Below are 15,862 nucleotides of genomic sequence, written 5' to 3'. Positions count from 1 at the left end.
AAAGTGTTTAACAAAGGCCATGGTGTAGTCTGTTTTGTAAATGTAGTTCAGTTCCACAGTGCTGATTTATATTAACTGCACACCTATTACCAAAAAACCTTGACTGGATTAACAGGGTATCAAATGGAGAGGCAGGCATATGTTCTTCTTCCCCCCATGAAAGTCATATCAAAATCAGTAATTTTTAGGAAGTGTGACAGAAAGAGTTGGGGAAGAAATTTCAGTTAAAACTGTTTACCCTGTCTACAAGGACACAACTGTAATTAGAGCATTACAAAAAGTTTTCAGACAGTTGAGATGTTTCTAATTACAGTAATTATTTTTATCATGGGGATAAAAAACCAGCCATCACCCTCTCCAAAATACATTTCTCTTTTTCTCCTGCTGCTTTTGGGATTGCACAGCACACCCATTAATCATTCTGTAAAGGTGCAAACTCTGGAAGTTGGAATAAGATGTTCTTTTTTACATAATCACTCCTTAATGTGTAAAGTCATTGCTTCCTTCAGTTTCCAATAAAAAATGATGTTGTGGACAGTCAGGAAGAACTGTACATTTATCATTTTACTTTTATTCCAATTTTAATATTTGAAAAATTCCTTCACCCAATAAAGTACCATGTCGGGGAGGGGAGGGGAGGGGAGGGGAGGATTCTTCCAGTACTTTAGAGAAACTTTGGTAAGAGCATCCTTTCCAAATCTTACATGAGTCCTAAACAATATTGTATAGCCTTTGCTAAGCACTGCCTTCTCCAATTCCATTGACAATTCCTGTGTACAACCCAATTCCACTCCAAAATCAGGTGTTTGTTATCCCACTTTTTCCTACCCAAGATCAGGCAGATTATGACTTTAAACAGAAGTGTTGTGTCTTTCCTTGGAAAGCAGAACCAATTAATTCATTCATGTGACTCATTTATTTCTCCTTCACTTAGTCCAGCAAGGCTGTTCCACTGGACTTTTCCCCAGCACCTGCCATGAAGGTACATGTACAAGACAAATAGGAATTGTCAAAACTGATTAAACAGCTTTATCATCTAACTCCTTCCCTTCTGTCTACTGCTTAATGTAATTAAGTAATTTGAGGACGGCAGAAGAAAAGTCCGTGTCTTGGCTGTGCTTCATATTTGATAAAGGATCAAAGAATATTATCCGTTGAAAGGGATTCACAAGGATCATCAAGCCCAGCTCTTAACTGAATGGCCCACAGAACAATCAAATCCATGATGTGGGTGTTACTAGCACTATGTTCTCACCATCTGGGCACAGGCCCTGCTACCAGCTACACTCACCCTGAGCTGAGCTCTCTCAAAAGAAAAGCAACAGCATACGTGTCAAAATAATTTATTATTTCCTCTGTGTGGGTACTTCGACCATGCAGGTTTCTACAGGAACACAAGGCGAGTAGCTTTAAGTTACTATTTCCCCACTCATGGTGTGAAAGCTGCTGCAGGGTAAGGGGCTTTAGTCAAAGTGGCTTGGTGGAAGGAGCACCTGCCTGTGCCATGATACCAAATCATTCTACGATTAAAGGAAGGCTGTTACAAACAGAAGAAAGCACAGAATCCTCCACAAGGTAGTATTCCTTTTGTGCACCTTCAATTTTTTTTCATACATTGGTACTTGCCTTCTTTGTTTAACTCCAGACACAGGCAATGTGCATGTTTCACTTCTGTAAGAGTGTTAATGTACAATTCTGAAGACTGTCACTATAGCAAACTTCTATCTGTTTTTACGTTTCTCTTTTTTGGTTTTGGCATTCACAGCTCCATTTACTGTCGGTGTTGTTGCTGTTGCTCTTGCATGTCCTGTGGCTTTCAGGTGTTCAAACAATTTATTTCGTGATGGAAATACAGAATTGCAGGTTACACAGTGGATGGGAACTTCACTCTACAATGAGAAAAAAAACCTCAGAATGCTTCGCATTCATATTGAATATGTCATCAGTGCAATACATCAATTTCTTGCACACAGTTTCTCCTTAGCAGTGAAGCAGAAATAAGCTGTTTGTTCCTATCATCAATATTCCATTCCTCATTAATGATTAAACACATATTTTTAAAAACTAATCGCAAATATACCTTCATGAAATTTTGAAGTGTTTTAAATAAAACAAGAATTGGAGATTTGCAAATCTAATTCAAAGTAAAGAATAGTTTTGATCTCACCTGACCACAGAGATAATACTTTTGGCTCCGAGATGCAGTGAATTTAGTATGTCTTACTACAAAGCTTCCCTCTCCGGCAAGCATCAATATCAAGAAAGATGCAAACAGTACTGCCTGTCACCTGCTGGGTGACAATAGCTCTGTCCCCAGTTGTTAATTTATTTGAACGGCCTTGCACACAGAACTCTCCTAGAAATGAAGCTTAGTCCTGCATTTCTCTGTGAGGACATGAGCTGAAGTTTTAGTTCTATTAAAATCACAGGGGTAGAATTTGTGGGTTGGAGATGACCAAAAAACAGCTTTCTCTGTAGTTATACAACCCCCACCTTTAAGCCTTTCTATAAAGACAGGCTGAAAGAGATGAAGAGAAGGTTCCAGAGAGGACTCATTGCAGCCTTCCAGTGCCTTAAGGGGGCTTAAATAAAGGAGGGAGAGTGACTTTTTATACAGGCAGAGTGACAGGACAATGGGCAATGGTCTTAATATGACAGAGTGTGGGTCTAGACTACACATTAGGAAGAAATTCTTTACTGTAAGGGTAATAAGTCATTGGCCCAGAGAAGCTGTGGATGCCTCATCCCTGGGAAGTGTCCAAGACCAGGTTGGATGGGGCTTTAACAATGTGGTCTACTGGAATGAGATGACCTTTAAGGTCCCTTCCAACCTATGATTTTATTTTAAACAGTATAACAAATTTGACATACCGTTGTTGAGCTCTCTGAAGATGCCTTCGAAGACTTTTTTGCTTCCTTGGCTTTCTTCCCTTTAGGCTTAGTGCTGCTAATAGACAGAGCAAGATCAGTGCACAGGAACATCCAACATTTACAAGTTTCTAATGTTTTTCAGTTTTCAATGTCTCTGCTGCTTTTCCCTGTTCTTGTTTCACAAAACACAATGTAAGTGCACGCAGAAAAAAAAAATTTATACAACCAATTGTTCATCTCAAGATGTTGAATCTGCTCCTGGGAAGTGATATGGCAGCAACCTGCAGTCAAATACCCCTTTCAGAGAAGCTCCTACACTCTTTGTTCAGTATCATATTTACTCAAACCAGTTTTGGTGAGCAGCCTCCTAGAGTCTACATTTGAGAATAAATCTATCCTTGTTTGACAGTATCAATCATGACACAGAATGACACAGTGACTGTAATGTTGCAACACAACACACCTTTTTGCTTCACTTTTTGTTTCATTCTCTTGACTGACATCATCTGTAACGCCTGTGTCCTCTGACTCAGCACATCTTTGGCCATCATTTACTATCTCCTCTGTTGAGCCGCAGTCCTCCATGCTGGGTACTTCCTTCTGTTCAACTGTTTCTTCATCAGCACTTTGATCAAAAGAGTCCTCATAACTCTGTCCAAACAGAAGAAATCCAAGTTAAATACTTTCAGTTCGCTAGTGACTATGTTTATAGTATTATACTTATTTACCTCAAATATGGGTGGGTTGGGAGGAGAGAAAGCCATGGACCCTCTCAATTTTACTGTGTGTTTTCAGTGAGACTGTAACATGTAAAACCTTAGTTCTCCTGTTTTGAAAGATGAGGCCACCTGTGGTGAAGGGAAGAAACACCAATAAAACAGCCTCTGAAACTACAGAAGAGGAGAATGAAGGTGGTTTTTAACTACACACTGGGTTCATCCTGTTCTGACTCTCATTTCTTATTTCACAGATGATGGTTTGGCTTATAACTTTGTAAAAGGTTAATTATTTAGACTAAAGTTTTATGTGCCAGACAACTGCATTAGGACACTCAGCCAAAATAACTGAGCTGACTGAAATTAGGTAGACACATTGTAATTTCCTTTCTTAGCAGATACTGGTAGCCTTTTCCATGGGCCAGAGTAGACTCAACACATGTAGTTTAGCAAAATATCAACTCCTTGTCTGAAGCAGAACAGCAAAGCTTCCAAAAGCACAATAATAAATTTGACCTAACACCACATTAACGCAACTCTTACCATCTCTAGTGCATAGTCTCAGCTACCTGAAAAAAACTTTACTAATCCCAACTTCAGGAAAAGAAAATAAAACCCACAGAGATTCCCTGTACTACACAATGCTTGGCAGAGGATGGAGGTCAGGATTTCTCAGCACAAGATTCCATCGTGTGTAATGCAACAGTGGCACCTACTGTCCAGGTTGTAGCAAACTGATGGAACAGAGTCACAGTGACTATGTGCCACCTCTGCAGTGAGAACAGACCTTCTGGTCTCAAACAGAGGAGGAAAACAGAAACATGAAGGTCAAGTCAATACTCAGACTACGCAACTGGACCAGCCAGTATGAAGCCAGGAAATTTCAGCTGCTTGAAAGTCTCAGAAAAGTTTCTTAAGAGCAAGAGATAATGGTGGAGTGGGAGAGGGTAGAAAAGGGGAACAGACAATAGGAAATTAGAGGGGAAAGCATGGAAGAGGCATGACCTGGTACAGACAGCTCACTGGAACAAGGCTAGGACTGAGGAATAAGTAAATTCCATGATTATAAGTCGCACCATTTTGACTAAAGTTTTGGTCTGAACCTGGAAGTGCGGCTCGTAATCCAGAGTGGCCAATATGTGAAAAAAAGTTCTGAAATTTGCCAACCAGAAATGTGAACTGGCAGCAGCCCCAAGCCGAGCTGAGCCCATCTGGCCCCAGCGGGGCAGCGCTGGGCCAGGGGGAGCGAACACAGCGGGGGCTGGGCGGGCAGCGTCAGGCAGGGGGGAGCGAATGCAGCAGCGGCAGGACCGGCAGTGCCGGGCCAGGGCCAGCCCCGCCAGCGGGGTGGGGCCGGCAGCAACAGGCCCCAGGCTGGGGAAAGCAAACGAAGCAGGGGTTGGGCAGGCAGCGCCGGGCCAGGGGAAGCGAATGCGGTGGGGGCCAGGTAGGCATTCCCGGGCCTGGGGAAGTGGACGTGGTGGGGGCCGGGTGGGCTGCCCTGGGCCAGGTGGGGGAAGCGAATGCAGCGGGGGCCGGGCAGGCAGCCCTGGGCCTGGGGAAGTGAACGCGGTGGGGGCCGGGCGGAGCGAACGCAGTGGTGGCGGGACCGGCAGTGCTGGGCCAGGGCCAGCCCACCCGGTGCTGGCAGTGCAGGAAGGGCTGAGTGAGCCCGGCAGCAGTGGCCAGCCCCGAGTGGCCCCGCCGAGTGGCAGTGCCAAGCTCGCTCACTCGGCCCCGTCGGCAGCCCCAAGTGGGCCGAGGCCGCATGGCCCCGAGCCGAGCCAGTAAACCCTGCAATCCCACGATTCTGTTACTAATTGGCAACTTTGTGAAAGTTGCACGGGGATCCTCGCTGTGAGCAAAAGTACAGCTAATAATCCGGTGCGGCTTATATATGGAGGAAGAACGAAACGTTGCCGACACTCGGACATGCTGCTTATAATTAGGTGCGGCTTGTAATCGTGAAATTACTGTACTTGAAAAGGATAAAGTTTGAGGAAGGCAGACCACTCAAGCCTCAAACAGCTTGCAACTGGTGAATTCCACCTGCTGCTGTCAGCACAGATCTGTGATAGCACACATAGATTCATATCCTGGAGTACAACAGATTGATGTTACTTTTGTTTGTAGTCCAAGAGAAGGGTGGAATGGATGTGCTCATTCCAACAGCTACAGTACCAGCAGGAAACCAATACTGTGGCACCCTTTTTGACTCCCTCTAAATCAGAGATTAAAAAACAATGCATTACGCAAACTCCCGCAACTAAAGCCAGAAGTGACCACCAAACTGAGCTCTTAGTGCAACCAATGCCACTACTGGTCTTCCTGATCAACTCCTCGCATTCTCCCTGTCTGCCTGTTTCCATCTGCTTTTCTCACACTTCAGACTACATCCTTTTTAAAGTCACCTTCTAACAGAACGAAGTGAGGCCTATGATGTTATTATAACAATTATATATACTTATATATAATAAGTCTAATAAAAGTTATTCTGGTGGCAAAGAATAATTAAAAGTATTTTAAATAGTCTTCAAATTCTGTGGAATTTCAAGTTCTCCTATTTTGCAAGACAGAAAAATAATTTGTTAGGAGTTAATAAAACTGGGTTGTAAAGGTCCCAGAGTATCACTATGACTACATACCTTCATTGTTTTCTGTTTCTTCCTTTGTTTCTTTGAGAGTCTGTAAAGATAATTTTAAAATGATCTTTTTTTTACATAAAACCCACAAAAACTAGTAGGATTTCTAAAAAGGTATCAAGCTATACTTTTCCTTTATCTTCTTATCATGATATTAGATAGCCACAAAAAGAATGTCACTCATTACAGAAATTAAAACAATATGTCTCCCAAACTACTCAGTGCATTTAGTAAAACACTATTCAGACTGCACCCAAAGATACTAGTGAGACAGTTAGGATTACGCTCTGGTTCTGTTTAAAAAATGAATTTGTGTAACAATTCTGATTTTGAGCTCACTCATTTTCCATTTATGCCAGCAGTCAACTCACAAATCAATAAGCCCTGGCTCTGTGCAAGTCCCTCTTGCTTGAAAAATAACAAACCCTTCTTTTCCTTAACATATAACTTAAAGCAGCAGAGAAAACATAAGTCTGTAGTTCTACAGCACTTGAATGCAGTCATGCAAATGCATGTGTTTTACTGGAACTCTGATTTTAAGAAGTATTTCAAATTGCACAATACTGAGAGCAAATGCAGTGGCAAATCATCAGGAGCTCCCTTTGAAGGCCAGTAAGACTTAGTAAATCATGAGTCATGATAAAATTAAAAATAATTTGAAGTACTTCTGTTTGGGTATGTCTTCTGTTTCTTCCTCCTCTTTGGTCTGTACTTCATCTGCATCATCCAAAGACACAGAAAATTTCTCTTCCTCCTCTTCCAATTGCTGTCGTAACAGTGATACCATCTCTCTATGCTTTTTTGATTTTTCATGATTCTTCATGCTGTGAAGACCAGATTGTTACTGCAGGTTGTTCTGAGCAAACATTGTTATATTTACATATAAATTAATAACAGGTCCACTATCCAGCACTACTAAGCATGGAAATTTCTGCACTGACAATGTATTTACTGGGAAGACAACACTAACATTATTTGGAGTTAACAATTCTTTAAAAATGAGGTTTTAAATTACTTATAACCCAATACCTCCACTCCCATATTCCCCAGCCACAAATACTTACGCTTTCTCAGTTTTTAACAATTTGTCACAAGCAGGGCAGTACAGACCATCAACAAATTCAGCTTCTTCAGTTTCATCATTCAGTTTGTCTGAAGACATAAGCAGGGATCAGAGAGATGAGCAAATTTTGATCGAGCTGCTCTTTAAGCCCCAGAAAATAGTCACAGCACTGACATTCAATTTCTCCAGTACTACTGACACACAGACAGCTCAAGATCATCTCACTAAATCAGATACTGGTATAAATTAACTGCTGCAGCTTGTTCAAAGCAAACCACCAGAGAGGGACAGACTCTAGTCCAGCACTCTCAGAGGGAGGCAGTGAGTTCATTAGTCAGAACTGTGAATCAGAGGTTGTAAGTGAGCAACACTCATACCGCAGTGACTCAGTACAGATCACCTCCCCACACACCGTACCTTCAATGCCTTTTGTCTCCTGTTCTTCTAACTCATCTTCACCACCTGATCCATCTCCAAATTCCTTTTCATATTGTGCTTCCATCTCTTGCAGCTCTCTCTCCAGATCTGACATAGTTATCCAGCTCTGCTCTTTGTACTGCTCAGCAAGCCTGTAAGCATAATACAGTTGTGTCCCTGAGATAGGAACTACAGGAACAGTGTTACTTAAAGATAACTTCTACTTAAAGATCTTGGGCATCTCAGAAGAAAAATTCTCCTTCTGTTATTACGGAGGAAACAATCAAAAATCTGAGCAATCTGTGTTAATTTGTGATGTCAATGGTCATCTTTACATGGCAAACAGACACACTAATGTAGGTAGGTCCTCACTGAATTTCAGGCAGAACACGCTGTGCAGCATGGTCAGTTATCAAGCTGATAGCAAGGGAGTCAGTTCAATCCTATGCCAAGGTCCAAACTCACAAAAAATACAGGACAACAGAATCCACACACACAATACTCATTGACTGTGCACTATGGGAATGTACCAACTCAGTTTTCCCACCAAGTGCACCCCAAGTTATCAAACAGGCCATCAGAGGACAGCTGAATTTTGCTCCAGGTAGCTTCTGGCCTCAGAATTATCAAGCCACTTGTCAATAAATGCATAACCCTACTTTTTTTTGTGCATAATACATAATAGACTTCATATATGTTATTACATAATTTTAACCAATATGTTGTAATTTTGCAAGCGTACTCTCAGTAAGAAGTTAAGCTCCTCTCTCATATGTTCAGGCAAACAGTTCTTCCAGTTGAAAAAACAAATTGTGGCTATGGTTAGGAGACCACCTCTTCCTATTTTGGCAAAAAAGCCAAACTTTTGACACTGCATTTAGTCTAAGGAAAGGGTCCTTTCCAAAGAGTTAAAAGGAAGACAAAGCTAAGCTCATTTTCTCCTCTTTCTTTTTAGCAGGTACAGCTCCAAGGTGAAGGTGATCCAAGTCCAGGTTGTTACAGTCCTGCTCTCCCTTATTCTACCACTTACATTCTTTTTTCTTGAAAGGAACAAAGATAACTATTAAATCTTATTTGCTCAGCTAAATAAAAGCACACTGGGTTCTCTGCTATTACAACCCACAGCACCCAGATTACCCAGTTATCTTAGATCACTACTAGTCCATACGATGCAGAAACCTGAGTTTTAAAAACCTCAGACTTGTGACCAAAATTAATACCTAAAATTTTCAAGCATGCTTAAAAGAGCAAGTGGAGCTACTTTTAGAATCTATGTCTGTATTGGATAGCTTCTCCAAGTTAAAAAAAAAAAATTGTTCCATATGTACATACTTGGCTTGTTTTAGCTTCTGTTGCCTCCGAAATTCCTCTGCTTTCCTAGTTTTTTCTGCATTTTGTTCTTCTAAAAGTTTTCTGTGAGCCTGTACTCTTTTATCCCTTTTACGAATAAATGCTACTAGCTGACGGATCAGTTCATTCCTCTCTTTCCTTGCTTTCTCTCTCGTTTTCTTGTTCTCTTTTTCCATAGCTCGTTTCTCCCAGCGGTTTGAGGCTTGTCGTGTATCATACTCTTCTTTCCAAGCAAAGTTTTTCTGAGTACAGAAACTCTGCCAATATGCATAGAAAGGGTGGACTACCTGTAGAAAAAAACAAAATTAAGTCAACTTGTTGAAGAAGGACAGAAAAACGAGATGAATAATTTAGGGCTTATATAACAGTTTTTTTCTGAACTTCTATACAGGCCACAATTCTGCCTCAGAGAAATGAAGATTTAGAGAAATTTCTAACATCATCCTTGAAGTCTGAAAGCATGTCAATTCAACAACCTTGTCTTAACTATTACAAACTACATCTTCTATAAATATCGTCCTGCAGGACTGGATCACGCTGACACTAGTGTCCAGTTACTCAGCTGTGCTGTATTTCTCTTGTCAAACTAAAAGCACAATCAGGATCACACATGCTGCCTGCATGCTGGTAACTTACCTATGAACCTCCACATTAAACCACACCAGAGGTCAGCCATATACTTGCACAGCATAAAAAAGCAGCAAAATAAATATATAATGCTATTCTTCCTTGTATATTCTCTCTGCTTCCTGAGCAAGACAGAAGTGAATAGCCCTTGACGATTAAACAGCAAGGAGCCATGACCTACACAGTTTAACAAAGGGCGATGTGAAGGAACATTTACTCCTGTTTTGTTGGCAAACTACATGACTGTAGGTTAAAATTATGCCCCCTAGCTTTCACATTAAATGACAAAGTAAGTGATCATTATTTAACCCCCTTCCTTTTACTAGTCATGGGTAAACACTGGACTAACAACATGGCATCATAATCACTTTGAGTTTGTTCTTTATTTCTCTCCAAATAATTATTGTCCTTCTGCATTTGTATATTTCTATATTCAGCAATCAAGATATGCCTAAACTTCCTTCTTAGACCATTTGCCCCATCAATCCTCCTTTTTACTACTCACTTCTACATGTCCAACTGTCCATATTTTGAGATGCCTCATAGAAGTATTTAACCTAATGTTTTAATATGTTTTCTTCTAGTGAGTTCTCTTCTTCTTCTGCCATTTTTATTCACAGCAACTACAACTATCAATTGTTATTCACAAGTACAAGTCAACAATAACTTCCAGTAGCCTATCTATATGCAAAGTTCATGGCTATGGCTTCTGGAAGGCAAGTCACCAGAGTTTTTTTCTCTGCTATCACAAAAAATAACCAACAAACATTCATATTTCATCCAATAACCTAAGTAATATTAGACTACCTAGCTCAGATTTCTGCTTCAGAAGACGACTTTTCTGTGCAAAAGGATGCAGACCCATCAACTGATGACAGGGATCATCTTCTCCTTCCCCACACGTATATGGTCACTTGCCCCATTCTCAGCAGCTGCCTTAACAATCTGCATGTGTCTGGCATTATTCAGTAGCCTGTACAGCAGTCCTTGCTGAATTCCCAGGTGGATTTTGTTTTGCCTACCAGTCACTCATACCTGGAGCTGATCACTTTTGTTTCTGCATCTAGCCGACCTGCAAGTCTTCTCTTCCCATGAAGGCTTGTGAACTCACAGCCTTAAGAACATTTTTACTGGCTGCCTGGCACTGATCAAGCTGCCTCCCAAGCTTCTAGTCAGTGAATTCACTGACTAGACCAAACCAGAGACCATTCACATCACAGATTGTGAAGCCTTGGTACAGTTTTTGTAGCTCCCTTCTAAAACTCTTTTCCCATTCAATTACTACACCATAGAGAAGTGAGCACTGCAATGCTGGAATCCTCAACAGTGTAATCTCTTTGTCTGAATATAAGACAACAGGGAAAATTACCTTTCTACTTAACAGAAGCTATTTCCTATAAAATACCCCTATGAATCCCTAGGGGGAAAAAAAAGTGAGCACTCTGCTTCCACAACAGTGTGAACTAGGCAGATGTCAAAGCATGTTGGTGTTAGAATTCCAGTCCTTTCTGCAATTATTAAATGACACAGGCATTAAAGCTATTTTGAGTCTATAATTTTATCTATCCCATAGCCTCAAAACAAGCAGTTTTCAAAAGACGTTTCAAGATTACTCCACTAAAAGACAGATTTTAGCTAATTCAGAGATACTATGTATTCTCGCTGGGAAAGATTTCCACTTGTAAGCCACACTGTAACTTCTCCCCACTTCCAAATACCCTTTCTGGCACCTCTTAAGAAGTTTGCTTGTAACTTTTGTTTCCAACTCCAGACAAGTTTCGTACCACTGAAGCTACTAGCTTTTCAGGTATGGACCAATTTAAATTTCATAAATAATTAGCCATACAGAGAAAGTGACAGGGAGAAGTACCACACTAGAAGCAACATTTGAGTGCACTTCATACTGTGCAGTTATTCCCTAGGGAAAGTGTTATCACCTCATTATTTAATTTCAACACAGAAATACTGGTAACCATTAAAAAAAAATCCTAAATCTGATAGTCTGGTAGATTATAACAAATAACTGGCAAACCAGATTACAAGAATTCAAGTCATACAAGTACCCATACACTTGCTTTGTTTCCTTCACAGAGAAGAGCATGCAGTGTTTTCTGTCATTGCAGATGACAAAGTAATCATAATGAAAGCTCACACTCCAGTCGACATCGCATCTATTTTCGAAAGGCTGTGCTACACACTAAGTGCTATGCAGTTTTCCTGTATGAGGCAAGATAGCACATGTTATAGGAAGAAAAAATTAGCTCACTGCCCTTTCTGTAATCTAAGTTGTGTTAAACACTGCTAAACTACTCTCATCAGAAAGCAAAGTAAATTTGCATTATTTTGCTTTATAGGTCTGGCACTAGACTTAAATTCCATTGGCATAACTGATGGCTGGCCCTGTGAAGTATCTGGCTAATAGTACAGCCCAACAGGAAATACCAATTTTAATTCATATAAATATAAATCAGACCACAAGCCCTTCCTTTGCAGTAATGGTCTACAACAGTAGAAAATAACCACAGACAGATGGTATTCACCTCAGAGATCAGCAGGCACCTTTCCTTTGGGACAAAGCAATGGTTTAACTCTGTTACCCACAGCTCAGTTTTATGCTTGCTCTTACCGTATCATAGTCACTATGAGAATATCCAAACATAGGGAATTCTTCAGTATCTTCCTGTGTCATATATTCCAATTCTTCCTTTGCAATCTTCTCAAAAACTTGTCGATAGACTGTAAAGAATCCCTGAAATAAATAAATAAATAAATAAATAAACCTTTTGCATGGCTCAAGAACACATGCACAAATGCTCAGGCACAGTGTATTTTAGAGAAACATTGCCACACTGCAAGAGCAACTCAAAACCAGGGTAAAGGCCTGGTAGGCACTTGCTTGAGGTACAAGACCCTTCTTATCAAAGTTCCACTATTTCTCATGCCTTTTATTTCCACCTTCTTCACGCAGTCTCTGTCCCTCTCACATGTGTCATCAAATACAAATTTTAAAAGACAAAAAGTATCCATATGCTGGAGATGGTGGTAAGTTTCTAGTTACACAGGATTAGGTTTTGTAGAAGTTCCAAACATAAGATTCACTATTAAAAATCCTATATTTTTCTAAATTAATATGTTACTATCTGACTACTAGTACAGTAACAAAAGGACAGGAAAGTATTTTCTCTGATGGATGTTTTTCTAATCACCTGGAGCTTTTTAATATATGGTGAGTGTTCTAAAATCCAATGGGGAATTCAATTATAGCAAGCCCACTCATCCCCAAAGACTTTTGTTACACTGCTTTTCTGTAGTTTTAAGCGTTCTAGCTTGATAAAGGTATTTCTAAATAAACAGATGGTATTGTAAAGCTGTGGAATGCTTCACTATGTAAGATATGCACACAATATCCATACATCTGTAACTGTACAGCATAGTTGGACATTATGATTAAGTAATTGTTGGACAATATGCAAGAATTAAAGCTTTCTCATGCATCCAGAGTAAGTTTTGTCTCAGATTTGTGTAAACTGTGCTAACAATTCCACACATGTAACTTAAAACAAATGCCACCAATTATAATGGAATTTAAACTGATTCATTAAAGATTAATTGATTCATTACCTTTTCATCATCCCCATATCCAGAGTAACAGCTAACAGTGAAGTAGTGCAGCAGATCTAAGCTATCATCTTGATAGTCTCCATCAACTCCCCCTTTCAGCAGAGCCTCCCTGTGATTATCATACCTGGAAAAAATTCACAGCATCAAGGATGTAGAGACATAGAACACTCGTCAGTGCTGATAAACTAAGTAACTTATCACATCATTGCATACCTTAACCCACTATCCGTAATTTGTCTCTCACATCCAAAGTCTTCATTGAGAAAAAATACATGACAGACCCAGTAAATATTCCCTCTTGAGCTTTACTTAACATACTTTATCTGCAATATCTACAGTAGTAATTCCTCAACAGTCAGCTACCAACTGATCACATTTGAGCAAGATGCCTCACCAAACTTCCAGAAACGGGTAGGACGTTATTTAAATCTCCAAATCATACATAAGTACATAAAAACTGAAAAAAAAGTCCTGTATTTTCAAGGAGGACAAACTCAGGAGAGGTGGGTTTGGCTGTGTAATCTAGTACATCCTTCAGACCACGTGAAAAACGAACTACACAGAATATTCAGAGTAGCAACCCCTTAGAGATGTGCACGTGTGTATTTCAAATTAGCACTGAACACCTGTATGCACTGCCCAAGGCCTGAGGGCTGACCCGTGCAGGAGCTGCCCCGTGCTCGGGGAGGAGGGAGCAGGCCAAGCCTGGCTGCTGGCAGGGCTGCTCGGGGCCCAGCACGGCTCAGCTCCCGGCACACCACGAGGGCGGTGAGCGAGCGGAGCTCTGCCCCTCCGCGGGGCTGCACGGCTCTAACTCTTTCACAGCCAAACCCAGGCGGCTGCTCCTGCCCTCGGATGCCCGCGCGGACTCGCAGCGAGGAGGCCCAGGAACAGCACAGGACAAGTCCTGGCACAGGGCTAATAAAGCCTCTGCCAGGCCAAGCGCCGCTCACCAGGCCCGTTCCTGTGGGTCGCTGAGCACGTCGTACGCCGCCTGGATCAACTTGAACTGCTCCGCTGCCTCCTCCGCGTTCTCGAGGTTTTTATCTGCACGACAATTTAACGAAACCGCGTCAGCGGCGGTCAGGCTGGGCGGCAGCAGCCGCCCCGCCGCCCCCGGCACCGAGCCAGGCGACAGCGCGGTGCCCCCGCGCCGAGAGGGGCCGGGCCCGGGCCCGGGCCGTACCCGGGTGCCAGCGCAGCGCCAGCCGGCGGTACGCCCGCTTCAGCTCCTCCTCGGCGGCGTCGCGCCTCACGCCCAGCACCTCGTAGTGGCACTTCATGGCGATGGCGGCGGCGGCCGGCGGGGCGGGGACACCGGGACACCGGGCACGGCCGCCCCGCGCCGGGAGGGGCGAGGCCGGCAGCGGGAGGAGCGAGGCGGGAGGGGCGGGCCCTGAGGAGCGGAGTCACCCGGCAGCGGCAACGCGCTGGGGACGCCTCTGCCCGGCCCGCCGCCCGGTTCGGGCGCTGCAATCCCGCGGCGTCCGGTTGATCGGTACCTTGTGCTGGAATTCACGGAATCAAGGAGGGTGGAAGAGATCTCCGAGATCATCGAGTGCTACCTGTGACCCAACACCACCGTGTCCACAGACCATAGCACTCAGTGCTGCGCCCAGGCTTTTCTTAAACACCTCCAGGGACAGTGACTCCACCCTCCCTTGGGCGGCCCATTCTAATGTCTAATCAACCTTTCTGTGAAGAAATTACTCCTCAAGTTCAGCGTTAACGTCCCCTGGCACGGCTTAAAGCTGTGTCCTCTTGTCCTATTGCCAGTTGCCTCGGAGAAAAGTCTGACCCCAGCCTGGCCACACCTTCCTTCGTGGAGCTGAAGAGAGCGATGAGGTCTTCCCTGAGCCTCCTCATTTCCCTGCTTCTCTTAAGACCTGTGCTCCGGGCTTTGTTGTGCTTCACAGCTTGGTTTCCCTCTCCTGAACTTGCTCCAGCACCTCAAAGTCCTTCCTGAACATCCCTTAGGAGCCCAGACCTGAGCACAGGACTCACTAGTGACCTCACTAGTGCTGAGCACAGGGGAAGAACAGCTTCCCTAGGCCTGCTGGCCACACTATTTCTGAAATAGATATTTCTCACTTCTGTGGGTGTTGAGGAGCTCAGAGGCACAGCCAGCACAGCACACATTCTCAAGGCAGCTTTTTTTAATATCTGTGTTCTTCAGAGATTTTAGGGTTGGTCCACATTGCTTTCATTCTTACACACCTAGATCAGCTGTGTATTAGTGGGCACTACATGAACAGAGCTTTGGATCAGACGGGAAAATCTGGAGGCCCTGATCTCACAGTAAAATCTGGAGGTCCTAACCTCAGTGTTTAACTGAGGCATGGCAAATTGAACACGAGCCAGCAGTGCCCTGGCAGCCAGCAGGGCCAACCCTGTCCTGGGGCATCAGGCACAGCATCACCAGCTGGACAAGGGAGGGGATTGTCCTGCTCTGCTCTGAGCTGGGGCAGCTTCACCTCCAGGGCTGGGGGCAGCTTTGGGCCACCTCAATATAAGAAGGATATAAAACTATTGGTGTGTATCAGGAGGGCAGCTTA

At 42.9% G+C, this 15,862-nt stretch overlaps 1 protein-coding gene across 2 annotated transcripts; it reads right to left on the bottom strand.

The window, feature by feature from the left end:
- Window positions 1–298: 298 nt before the first annotated feature.
- Window positions 299–14,644, bottom strand: DNAJC21 (DnaJ heat shock protein family (Hsp40) member C21). Of its 2 annotated transcripts, none has more exons than XM_033085555.1 (12): window positions 14,494–14,644; window positions 14,261–14,354; window positions 13,308–13,431; window positions 12,313–12,435; window positions 9,042–9,346; window positions 7,710–7,861; window positions 7,294–7,381; window positions 6,895–7,053; window positions 6,233–6,272; window positions 3,335–3,522; window positions 2,872–2,947; window positions 299–1,889 (listed from the first exon to the last, which is right to left on the bottom strand). In XM_033085555.1, exons 1-12 carry the CDS (start codon window positions 14,588–14,590, stop codon window positions 1,722–1,724), a joined length of 1,614 nt encoding a protein of 537 aa, XP_032941446.1. In that variant the 5' UTR covers window positions 14,591–14,644; the 3' UTR covers window positions 299–1,721. The 2 variants fall into 2 exon arrangements, with proteins under 2 accessions (XP_032941446.1, XP_032941447.1); XM_033085556.1 differs by having other exon boundaries at window positions 2,872–2,944; window positions 14,494–14,643.
- Between the last annotated feature and the right edge of the window lie 1,218 nt (window positions 14,645–15,862).

Source organism: Catharus ustulatus, chromosome Z (genome assembly GCF_009819885.2).
Source record: "Catharus ustulatus isolate bCatUst1 chromosome Z, bCatUst1.pri.v2, whole genome shotgun sequence".
NCBI lineage: Eukaryota > Metazoa > Chordata > Aves > Passeriformes > Turdidae > Catharus > Catharus ustulatus.
The sequence above is the reverse complement of the archived record's forward strand: the minus strand, read 5'-3'. Positions and strand labels throughout refer to the sequence as shown.